General features: G+C 39.9%; 1 protein-coding gene across 1 annotated transcript in view; it reads right to left on the bottom strand.

Moving 5' to 3' along the window:
- Positions 1-6,455, bottom strand: part of TNNT3 (troponin T3, fast skeletal type) — a 42,195-nt gene extending 35,740 nt beyond the window's left edge. The window contains exons 1-2 of the mRNA XM_018562656.1: positions 6,369-6,455; positions 889-924 (exon numbers count right to left, since the gene is read on the bottom strand). Of these exons, the coding sequence (XP_018418158.1) occupies positions 889-908 (20 nt within the window). The 5' untranslated portion in view covers positions 909-924; positions 6,369-6,455. The remainder of the gene's footprint in view (positions 1-888; positions 925-6,368) is intronic.
- Positions 6,456-13,218: the final 6,763 nt, after the last annotated feature.

Genomic DNA, 13,218 nt, shown 5'->3' with positions numbered 1-13,218 from the left:
GAAGAACTGATAAGCAAAAGTTCATTGCTTGAACCCACAAGTGCTTCTTTTTACCGCTACTTTTTCTCTATACTAGTTTTTAAAATAGCAAATAAGGTTGAATAAAAGCTTTACTGTAGTATAAAACTTTTGATAACATAATACATGTTATTGCTATAGGTCTATACGCTAGACAATAAAAGGAACAACTGAGGAGAAACAAGAAACAGACTAAATTAGTTCCATCCCTCCAAATGAGCAGAGTTAGGTGCTATGACTTCACTTTGTGCCTCATCATTTCTCATTGACTGTCTTATAAAATAAAACCATCAATGAACAAATAGGGAGATTAATTGTAGACCAGGGGTAGGCAACCTTGGTGCTCCATGCAAATCCCATCATGTCTTTACCTCTAGCAGTCAGGCCTGCGGCTGTTAGACCTGTAGTTCCATAACAATGCCCAGGTTGCCTACCGCTGTTGTAAAGCATGCAGCTAGAAATAAAGCAAATGCTGAGAAACCAAAATAATTTTCACTTATCTCATTGCCTTGTCTTAGATGACACCCAGGCCTTACCTGGGTGTCATCTCCGCTTTTAGTGAAAGCTAAAACTATTTCAAAGGTGGGCTAAATAAATCTGCTGCACATATTATACACATTTTAGATTAAAATGATAATAAACTGAGTTTAAAATTTATAAAATACTGTGTATGTTTAGGAATCTGGCCTTAAAAAGTAGGCTAACCTCACAGTTTGACCTTTACTGTATATAACTCTTGCATGTCCACATTTACCTAAAGGTTGATATGTGCATGTATGAGTGGGATTTGTGTATGTTGTTTATATTAATACAAAAATGCCTGGGCTGACAGCTGTTTACTCAGCAATGCATGCTGCTTTGGATACTTACACTTCCTCTGTGTCAGACATGTTGGGTTTTGGTCGGCTGAAAAGAAAGGGAAAGGAAGAAATACTTTAGAACACATTGAAACCCAGACATCCTGGTTGACATCCCTCTAAAAACAACTGCTACTGGAAAATACAGGATTATAATTTTCTATAACATATCATTGGTAAAGTCACAGCCTCTGTCTACCTTGGTGTAGTGATGTGGCCAGCCTTTTCCTACAAAGTGCAGCTTATATAGAGTGCCAGGGTTGCAGCTATTTCTGCAGCACTAAGGCAGCTGCAACAGACTAAAAATAAAACAAAGCATATTGCCCTGCCAAGATCTTTTTGCACAGGTGTGCTACACAAGTCTTTTGCAGAAGATCTAAGAACACACCAGGAGGTCCCCCTATTAAATCTAGAGCAGGGAAATCAGGGGCTGTTGCCCCTATGAACCAGTCAGATTTAATATTTTATTATTAAGAAAAGTTAAACCTGTAGACTGACTGGTCTGTTGTCTGCTCATGACCACAGATCCATTTTTGCTTTTGCTTTCCTAATTCATGAAAGCATCCCCCTATCAAAGGCTCAGTCCACCCAAACGTGATATTTAAACTACAAGTGGATCCTGGTGAGCTGGGTCAGCCCCTAATTTCTTATATGTCCCGGACAGACAAATTGAGTGATCCTTCTGCCATAATTCCCAAATCTGTACTGATCCACCTGAGAGATTTGGATGGTCCTGTTCTCTTTAGTGTGTTCCCCTTTATTCCCGTTGAACAGTCTTTGATATAAAATAAATAATCCATCAGAGAGAGTAGGAGCCCCTCATAATATCCGCAGCCAGTGTATGGACCTTGGAGCTCAAGCAGATAGATTTCACCAAAAAAGGTCCTCAAGATATAAGAAATTGTCAGGAAGTTGAATTATCAGCTTTAGGTGGACTGACACTTAGGGGTTCTAACCCTTTAGGCTATGGATACACTATCAGGTTTTATTTCTATCCAGGGCTCCGTAAAAGACATTTCTCCTCACTTCCTGTTTTGGGGACAATGTTTTACCAGACAGGAAGTAAGGGAAAGTATGCAAACAACAAAAGGCTGTCAGGGTTTTTAGCTTTCCCCTACTTTGAAAAAGCAATTTTACTTCCGTCTGTGTTACTCTTGAAGTGTTTCCTTCATTTCCTGTCTGGCGAAAAGGTTGTCCCCGGGAGGGTAAGGAGAAATCTCTCTAACTGAGCTCTGGACAACAGTAAAACCCTAACACGAGTTCTAATGGCCGAAACACACTTTCCCACTGTGCCAATGCCTTAAGGCACATGTATTGCCGAGCAACACATTGGACAGCAACTCACTACCAGGTGTTGTGATGCGCTGTGTTGTCAAAAATGGTGTATGTCCATGTTTTGGTGGATTGCAAGCTAATTATTTGAATGGGCTAACCTAATGCAACACATGTTAACACACAATAACATATGTGCATTAAAGCAATGCACCATGACGCCAACGCCTGAATGGGCCCTAATGCTTGCCCATCCTATCCTTGATGATAGCAAGGAAAGTTACAACAGAAGATGAAAGATAATATAAAAAGTAAATATCCTCTTTTTAAGAGGCTGAGAATAGTTTCGCTTTGTCTAAAGCATTTAGGCTGAGAGCATCTGTGGTCTTTAGAACAGATGGATCAATATGTAGAGGATACATAACTTTGGTTCAGTAATTTGTATAAATTCTCTTTAATCAAATTCATCTTATAAAACATTATCCAGTTAAACCAGCAAATCTACATAAATCTGATATATGCATCTAAAGCAGTGAGCTAAATCATCCATTGTCTCATTATACCTTTGGAGAACCCACTACCAATATCATCTAATCAGAATCTCAATTCTGCCTCTCTGCCAATGAGTCTCACTCCTGCTGCTGTTATGTAATGCAAACTAACAGGATTATTCACAAAAAGGTGAAGAGTTTGGAGAAGGCCGGAGAAGTGAACAATCTAGGCCAAAATAGCTGATTTGGAAACATTCTCCAATTCAGCTCACTTTCCAGGTCAGCTATTTTGGCCTAGACTGTTCACTTCTCCTACCTTCTCCAAACTATTCAACTTTTGTGAATAACCTTGTAAATAATTATCAGAGCAGAGTGATACCCAAAGGTGACAGTTCTAGCATTGGGCAGATGTAAAAACTTGATGGCATGCATGTGTTTTATACTAAACAGTTGTAACTTTAGATCTCACGATTGGGTTACCAAAGAGACAGAAGAAGAAGGTGGTGGAGGTTCATCTCAACAACATCTACCTCATTTCCTAAGTAGTAAAAAATCCAACAAAAACCCAAACAAGAGGAGCGCAATCATATTGTAAATTATCACTTATAATGCATATATCTTACTTCCAGACGATCTATCCTATATTGATTTATAATCCCACTTGGCAATATCCCTGTGAGCAGGACAACCCTAATAACACAGTAGCAGACACAGGGCCAATGTCACTCCATGGCTTAATTTAGGTATCCCACCCTGTAAGGAAAACTTGGGAGCCTATGGCTGCAGTTTGCATGACTCAGATGTTATATGAGATGGCAAAGAGGGGCGGGCTGGTACAAGAGATGGACAACTGGGCATTCTTGTCTATTTTGGGATCCCCTGGGAATGTCCTTTAAAGGTGATCTCGACCTGGGAGAGAGACAATATGATGGCAGGGTGTTCTTTTAACATTTGGGTTATGGGGTGTCTAATCCACTTGTGAGGTGAGTTTCAAGACATTATATAACTCCCATGATTCCAAGTTGTTTATAAAACTTAGGACACGGTCTGTTCCACGTTTATGGACTGTTTACAATAGTCCACGTTTTTTTCTTCTTATTACACACTACCCATACTTCTGAGGTGAGCATCATGGGAATGTGCGTCTCATATTGCTGCACATAATCACATTTAATGTTACACCTTCCAGTTAAGGGGCTGAAGGAGAAAGCAAAATGTCAGAAGGATTTTAGTGTGAATGTGTGAAGGGGACTGAAGGCCACAATACCTCCTGTCTGCCATATAGTCCTTTAATATGACATGTGTTACCTCCCCCATCACTGACAGAACTAACAGCTGGTCCTAATAACCTACATACAACCAGTTCTATACATGTCATCCAGTCAGGAATCCAGACAAACTTTAACAGCTATTCACAAAGTTCTCAACAAAGATAACAGATTATTTCTATAGAATGTAAAGCAAAAAAGTCACAAAATATCTATCATTCCTAGGATTTTAGATTTATGGATACACAGAACAAAGCCCTCGTTCCTTTCTTTAGCGTGCACGTGCATTATCCACAGCAAAAAAAAAAAAGAGTTTATGTTGTTATACTGCCCAAACCTGAGCAGTTCAGTTATTCAGCTTTCCACTATCTTGCATGCCCGTAGATACAATGATCATTTGGTGACATTCCCCTAGATATAATAATCATTTTCCACCCTGTAAGGAAAACTTGGGAGCCTATGGCTGCAGTTTGCATGACTCAGATGTTATATGAGATGGCAAAGAGGGGCGGGCTGGTACAAGAGATGGACAACTGGGCATTCTTGTCTATTTTGGGATCCCCTGGGAATGTCCTTTAAAGGTGATCTCGACCTGGGAGAGAGACAATATGATGGCAGGGTGTTCTTTTAACATTTGGGTTATGGGGTGTCTAATCCACTTGTGAGGTGAGTTTCAAGACATTATATAACTCCCATGATTCCAAGTTGTTTATAAAACTTAGGACACGGTCTGTTCCACGTTTATGGACTGTTTACAATAGTCCACGTTTTTTTCTTCTTATTACACACTACCCATACTTCTGAGGTGAGCATCATGGGAATGTGCGTCTCATATTGCTGCACATAATCACATTTAATGTTACACCTTCCAGTTAAGGGGCTGAAGGAGAAAGCAAAATGTCAGAAGGATTTTAGTGTGAATGTGTGAAGGGGACTGAAGGCCACAATACCTCCTGTCTGCCATATAGTCCTTTAATATGACATGTGTTACCTCCCCCATCACTGACAGAACTAACAGCTGGTCCTAATAACCTACATACAACCAGTTCTATACATGTCATCCAGTCAGGAATCCAGACAAACTTTAACAGCTATTCACAAAGTTCTCAACAAAGATAACAGATTATTTCTATAGAATGTAAAGCAAAAAAGTCACAAAATATCTATCATTCCTAGGATTTTAGATTTATGGATACACAGAACAAAGCCCTCGTTCCTTTCTTTAGCGTGCACGTGCATTATCCACAGCAAAAAAAAAAAAGAGTTTATGTTGTTATACTGCCCAAACCTGAGCAGTTCAGTTATTCAGCTTTCCACTATCTTGCATGCCCGTAGATACAATGATCATTTGGTGACATTCCCCTAGATATAATAATCATTTGGTGACATTCCCCTAGATATAATAATCATTTGGTGACATTCTCCTAGATATAATGATCATTAGGAGACATTCTCCTAGATATAATGATCATTAGGTGACATTACCATAGATACAATGGTCATTTGGTGACATTTTCATAGATATAATGATCATTTGGCAACAGCTAAACAAACATCATTTGTCAAAAGTGAAACATGTAAGTAAAAACACCAATCACAGTGGTTTCCTAGTACTAGACTGGAGTAAAACAGAGGAAGCTACTTTAAAAATTAAACTGGAGGAGTTGTTGACCACAGTGATCAATCAGATATATTTTATTTTCACAAAGAACAAAATATAAGAACTAGTTGATCACCATGGGCAACAAGTGTGATTTTGGGCTGCTTTTACATAAGTTTCATCCTAACACAAAGGAAACAGTGACTTCATGAAATATATTTACTCTCCAGCTTTAAAGACAGAAGTGCCTGAAGATGTGATGTCAAGATTAAAAATAGGAATTGACAAAGCAGGATGAAAATAAGGATAGGAAGAAAATAGCTTGATAGAGATAAATAGATAGATAGATAGATAGATAGATAGATAGATAGATAGATAGATAGATAGATAGATAGATAGATAGATAGATAGATACTAACATATCAGAGAGTTCTATTCAGGTGACACACAGCACATGACATAGTCGGACTGTGGTCAGGGTCACATTAATGACACCAGTCTTCCCATTCCAAAGCTTAGTCTAGATTTCAGTGCTCAGCAGTTGTGCGCAGATCTCACAGGATAAAATTAGAGATCTTACTAATATAGTGAAGTATTGGCAGGTTGCTTTTCCTAGAATCCTTTTGATCTTTGTGAATGAGGGAGGTTCAGCAGTAATTTTACTTTCTTTGCAAGTGAGAGTTCAATTATTGTGTCACTCTATCATATCTGCAAATTAATATTAAGATCCACTACTGCCTGAGGGAGGTGCAGGATGACAAGACCCCTGTCTTTTTAGGTGCTGTCTCCCCTCTCTTCACACAAGGAATGTTACCACTTGTTGAAGGGGTATCTTTTCAGGCCCCCCTCACCCTTTTCTTACCTGAGGCCCGAGAGCAGAGAGCAGCACTGGGGGTCGGAGCAGTTGTGAGACTTTTCAATCGCCCACCGGCCTGGTTATGTCTTGCAATTATACCGAAATGTGATCTGCACCCCACCAGGATTGGACACACTCTGAGGGGGGTGAGGACTGGCACACACAAGGGGCAGGACGAGTGTAGGAACAGCTGCTTAACACAGGTTATAGGGGAGGGGGCTCACTGGGGTTTAAGCTCAACTTACTCACTAATTATAGACCAAGCAGGACAGCAGAATTTGGAAATGTTCCTTGTGTGTATATATGTGTGTGGGGAGCTGTTAAATTAAGAAGACCACCTTCGTGGCAGGGGGTGTGCACAAAACCCATCTTTTCCAGCCACATTCCAACAATAAAAAAAGAATGCAATGAAACAAAAACCATTATATCAGTGACATGCAATCCAAGCACTGTATTGATCAGATAAGTATCAAGCTGGTTTTCTGCCTTGATAAATCATCATGCACACCTAGGCTCATAGGCATTTTTGGTTGGACCAGGCATCTGCTGGTCGAGGTTTACCAAGGGCAATTAAGGGCCAGGTTAGAAAATCATGTCCAATCTCTATTCTTTTACCCCTGATATGGAACCATGGAACCATGGGGAACAAAAGTAGCCACCCTCCAGAAGGAAGGACAATGTCAGCACCAATTCAGAGATGATTTGAAGGTTTACAGCTGATTGATACACAAATAAGATACATTCTTGTTAATAAATAAGATATTTGAATGTATTTCTAAGATTTAACTCCTGAGTTTAATGTTACTTTAAAGCCTCCTATAGATCTTCACCAACATGCATGTATGATCCAACCACTGCCAGGCAGCAGGATCTGGCAAACAGACATAACAGATCAGCTCTTTAGTTCCTGAGTTTAGTGTCACTTTATTAATGTGATTTATTTCTTTTTATTGATAGTCAAATCCTTCCCTGTGTAACGATTTTCTCTGCACACAGTTATATAACCATTGACATTAGATAAATGTATCCTGATCATGCTAATTTTTGGCAAAAATAGATGAAAATCGAGAAGTCTATGCACCCTGAGGCTGGTCATATACACTAGATATCTAACCAAGAATTATGGATGGTGACACATCTGCCAGAACCTTATCACACCTCTGTGCTGCGCAGATCTGCCACAATCTCCAATCTGGCCAATGAGTTGATAAGGCCAGCACATGTTAAAATATGTGTTTTCTTTTCTCCATAGAAAAAGGAATATTCAGCACTAACTCACATAGTTTTCTACTGAGCCAGAAGTACCTGTTATTGTCGTCCTGCTTGGCCTGTTTGTCAATCAATCATTGGGCACATCACCAAGAATGAGCCCCTTTAATGAATTACCCTGGCCAACATGTTTTGGAGGAAAAGTGCATTTTTACAGCAGACTGTTTTTATTTTCCTGGCAGATTTCCCTGTGATTGCTTTATGCATTCATCTGGTGTAAGGATCACCACACACATTACAATTAGACTGACAATCACCTTTAGATCTACCAACAATTACTGCATGTAGTACAAGGGCCTGCCTGGCTGAATACAAACTGACTGAATACTTTAGGTAGGTCCTCATATTAGATAGTTTTGGTAAATCTAAAGGAAATTGTACAAAGACTTTATGATTCAATTCTAATGTTTATGGTGAACTTAAGAAAGATAATTCAACAATTTGAATTGTTGATTACTTACATTTATCTTGACTGATAGCCGATATTTCATTATCTGTGCCAGAAGGGTGAAAAGGTAAGTGTGGTGTGACATGGACTTATTTCTACTCAGTGGATAGTGAACAAGAATGGACATACTGAACGTTTCCAAATGATCAGTTTTGTTTTTTCATTAGCTAAGCAAATATCATTATTATATGTCATGTGAGGTCACACCAAAGTCACTCCTTACATAAATAATTTCTCTTCATGTGGGCCATGCGTAGATGTCCTAAACATTGGATACAAAGATAGATAGATAGATAGATAGATAGATAGATAGATAGATAGATAGATAGATAAATAGATGGATAATAGACTAGATCAAGTTTGTAGTGAGGGTTTGCCAGATATAACAGTAAAATATTTCAGTGCTAAAAGTGGAAATCCAAGCTGTGATTGATCTGCAGAATCATATAAGAAGTCGCCTATATAAAACTTGGTCTAGTTTTTCATGAAATTCCTTAACCAGCCAAGGGCCAAGACAAGAAGAGTGTTAGCTCTCTCTAGTATAGAACACTTGTCTGTAGTCTGTAGCAAAGCCTATGCAGTCTGTGGGCAGTAGGGGGGGCCATAAACCAGCTTAAAACAGTGGGTGTTCCCCCTCCCCCTGACCTTTTAGTAGCCCCCCTTCTTCCCCCCAGGTTCTCAGTTTTTGCTGGCCCAGGTGTGGGGGTCGTTTTCTTCCAGTCGCAAGTGGAAGAAGGGAGCTGGGCACAGGAGCTGGCAAGTGATAGCTTTCAGCAGGTAACAAAGCACAAAAAAATAAAAGGAAAAGGGTACAACAACTCAGAACTTTATTATATTGATCAAAAGTAAAATTAACATTTTTAGCTAAAAGTTACTGCAGCCAGCTTGTTCCTTAATTCATTTTTTAGCACTGTAGCTCTTCAGTCTTCAGTAGCAAACATTGCTATCTAAGGGTTAAGAACCAATTTAGGGTTACTGGGAAGAGGTGTACTTTACCTGCAAAGGGTTAATGTTTTATGCATGAAATACATTTAAGATTAAAGGGACAGGTTAACGGCTGCAAAACTGCAAAAGGTTAACAATCCATATGTTGAAACGTTAAATAGCTAAAGTGCTTGACTGGCTGCAACTATGCTGCAAGGGTTAATCTATCCATGCATTAAATACTATTATCTGAGATTTAAAGTTCCTGCATTGAAAATTAAAAGGCTTATCTATGTATGAAATACTCTCATATGAAATGGTAAAATGACCTGCAAGTAAACATATAGTGTTATCTAACAACATATTGTGCGTTAAAATGTATAAAGCCAGAAAAAGGTTGTAAATTGCACCCTGAATCATAGTAAAACTCTTTAAAATGCATGCTAAAAAAAACAAAAACGTTTTAAAGACATTTATACACTATTCACACTTTTACGTCTGCATTTTCTAATGTGTTTATTAGGCACATTTTTGTTGCTTGCTTTTCATGCGTTTGAATACGTTTTCATGCGTTATGCATTTGTGTTTCGGCCAATGAATGTGAAATAAAGTATTGTTTGGTAGGAGGTGAGAGCTTGTTGTCATGCTTTAAAACACATGAAGTGCAGGTTACGTGTATTTTCATGTGCTCTTAATGAAGTCCATGGAGCTAAAAACACACCAGAAGATTCACATGCACATTTTAGAAGTCACACTGCAGTGCAATGCATAGGGTGTGAACGGGAACCATAGAAAAGAATGGGATTCCTTTTGCCATGCATTGTTGCATGACGGCTGAATGACTTTAAATCGCACAGGTGTGAAGGGGAAATGAAGGGTAAATCTATAGCCCCTGTCCACACTTGTGTGTCATGCGTCTGCCATTGCACTACAATGCAGGATGATGGAAACTATTATTCCAACTGTACTTTCTTTCACTTTCATTGGTCAAAACAATGTAAAATGCATTGAAAATGCATAGTTACATCATTAGCCAGGTTGAAAAAAGACACAAGAGCATCGTGTTCCATGGAAAATGAATTACAAACATGCAACAAAAATGTTCTAAACATTGCATAAAAATACAGACTCAGAGGTGTGAACGGAGGAAAAGTCAACAAATGCACAAAGCGGAATTCTTCAGTATTTCTCGTACTGAAAAAAGACGCAAATAAATAAGAATTCTAATGCAGGTAACCAGCCAGGATCTGATATACTAAGGAGAGAGAAAAGGGAATATTACTTTAACAATCCCTTATATAGCTTTGTATCAACAGAGATTTTTACATGAATTTACAAACATGTTTAAAAGGTATTCATATCAGATGAATTATTTTGATACACTGTAACTGTAACCTGTATTGGCTTTCCAATGGACACAAAGCTAGAAGTACAGTATTGTGTGTCTATGAGGTAATGATGATATTTAAGTAAATCTGATGTAATACTGTTATACTTAGCCTTAGTTTTGTAGACGTATGTAGTTAGAACTCTTCTGTAGAAGCCTTTAAAGTGCCTGAATAAAATAACTTTGAAAGGGCCTATTCACACCATAAGATTGCGCTCAAGGCACTGTTTCTGTGCATTAAGCACACGCTATTGCACAGTGCACTGCAATGCAGGCCGGATGGACTGGTACCTTGGGTTGCTATTCATTCTGTATGGCACCCCAATGCACCTCCCAGCAGCAATAGCGCGCAGCAATAATAGTACCACAATACTGTGCGTTGCATCGGCGTTGCACAAAAAGATACTGCCTTTAGTACACTCTATCATGCAATGCACTGCAAGCCAGGTGCACTGGTCTGGTACGTTGTGTTGCTATTCATGGTCACTATGTCGCCCAGAAGAAGGGACCCTGCGTGGCCCCGAAACGTTGGCTGTTTGACGCATGTGACAATTGAATAAAAAGTGCTTTACTTCTTGCACATATCATCAAGTGCTGGTGACTTCTATTATGGGCTATTCTGAATGGCGCCCCAATGCACCTCCCAGCAGCAATAGCGTGCCGCAGTAACAGTACCGCAATAGTGTGCAATGCATTGGCGTGTGTTGAACAAAAAGGTAGTGCCTTTAGCACACCGTATCGTGCAATGCAGTGCAAGCCAGGTACACTGGTTCAATCTGAATGGCACTCCAATGCATTTCCCAGCAGCAATAGCGTGCAGCAATAATAGTACCGCAATATTGTGCATTGCATTGCCATGCATTAGAAAAGTAGTGATTTAGCAAAACACTATGGTGTGAATAGGTCATATGTATTTGGCATTCAGATTGTTGCTGTGCTTGGAGCTGAATCTGTGGTCTCAGTGCTGTTTCTGCCTTCGGTCAGTGGGGCTTTCCTGGTCTATGATGGGATATTACTGTTGTTAGACTTTACAGAACTCTCAGAAGATTATCACCCCACAGTGATAAAATACCCACTTTTGTCTTTCAAATATCCTCTAAATACTCTCAAGGGCATGATTGCATTAGCTGACTCTGGCACCAGTTGGCTGTGGCCATAATGTGGTGTCTGGTTGGTCGATGTCTTTTTAGCTCCAGGTGTAAAACAATTCTCATCCAATCAGGAGTTGACAGGTCACGCGACTATATGATTAGCTGCTATTTTCACTTCTCTCAACATAGTAGAGGGGGGGTCAGATTACAGTGTGATAATCTGGTTAATGCCCCATGGGATGCACTGCCTTATGTTTCACTGCACAGTCATGTGTCACTGTGTGCATGGACATAAGAATTATTTATGGGTTTGGTAATATATGCATGGCTGTATTTATGTTGTAGACCCCTGGTGGCCAACCTGCGGACATCGGTTCAAATGCTACCCTTTGCTGTTTGCAGCGTGGCCCCTGGTCCCAAGCAGTCAGTAGTGAGCACATTGATTTGTAAAGGGGACTGTGAAGTCCAGCAGTCTTATGTAACACGTCAACAATTTCTGACTGTCTCATGTAGCATAACTCCAGTTTCCAACCACTCCTGCAGTTTCTGACCATTTCTTCTAGAAAATCTTCAATCTATGACAGTATTTTGTTGCATTAAATATAATGAGGGGAATTTATCCAAACTGGAGCAGACAAAAACTGGAGCAGCTGTGCATGGCAACCAATCAGCTTCTCCAGCTTCAGTTTATTCAGTTAATGCTGGGCACACACCTTACAACCATCACAAGACTTTTGTCTTGCGATGGTTGTAAGGTAATTTAAAAAAACATACGATCTGCCTATCTTGGACAGGCAGTGTGCGCTTGCGCACATGGGCCCGTGCGGCTTCTATCTTGCGAACATGCCACAAACCAGCCGAATATCGTACGATGTTCGGCTGGTTTTGGAACATGTTCATAAGATAAAAGTCGTGCGACCTTACAGTAGTAGAGGTCGCACGCCTTCCACACACCTTGCGATAATCGTACGATTACGGGATTCCCCGCGATTATCGTACGATTATCGCAAGGAGTGTGGGCACCTTAAGCTTTGAAAATAAAAGAGAGAAACTGATTGGTTGCCGTGCACAGCTGCTCCACATTTTGTCTGCTCTAGTTTTGATACATTCCCTTCAATTAATACTATATGGGGCCATGGTGTCACATCAGGGGCTACATCTGAGGCCCCCATACCTTGTAAATTGATCACTATTGCAATTTAAAATGTTCCAGGCTTCAGGGCACATGTCACAGATCATCTTCATCACATCAACTATGTTGATGTTGGTCCACTCTCTTCCAGCTGCTGTCTGTAGGCTGATAACTCCTAGAATATCTCATATAGATATCACAGGAGGCTGCTGGAGCATTGATGATGTCATTCTTGCCTAGGTTGGAAAGGTGGCATGGGGTGGGCCGGAGCATTAATGGTAATTAGAAATAAGTCAGCTTTTAAGATTGCGGAGGGGGAGGGGTAAAGGAGGTCTGTTATTTAATTTTATTTCCCTTAGATTTTATTTATAATATAGATTTGTATCCATAGCCCACACAAATTTAACCAGCACTCTTACTCCGATTGTTGTATTAGCGATTTATCCCTTGCTGAGACCTCCATGCCTGGTCTGTATAATCAGATCTAATCACTGCGGACAATCCTTATCAGATAGCTGCACTCACCAAATACCTTTTCATCCACGGAATGCCAGACATCTCAACTCTCCCGGAAGCTCTGGGAGTCTCCCGCTATTAGATAGCGG

This window comes from Nanorana parkeri, unplaced genomic scaffold, assembly GCF_000935625.1.
Source record: "Nanorana parkeri isolate BGI_ZX_2015 unplaced genomic scaffold, ASM93562v1 scaffold589, whole genome shotgun sequence".
Classification (NCBI taxonomy): domain Eukaryota; kingdom Metazoa; phylum Chordata; class Amphibia; order Anura; family Dicroglossidae; genus Nanorana; species Nanorana parkeri.
Note: the sequence above shows the minus strand (reverse complement) of the source record. Positions and strands in the feature narration are given on the sequence as shown.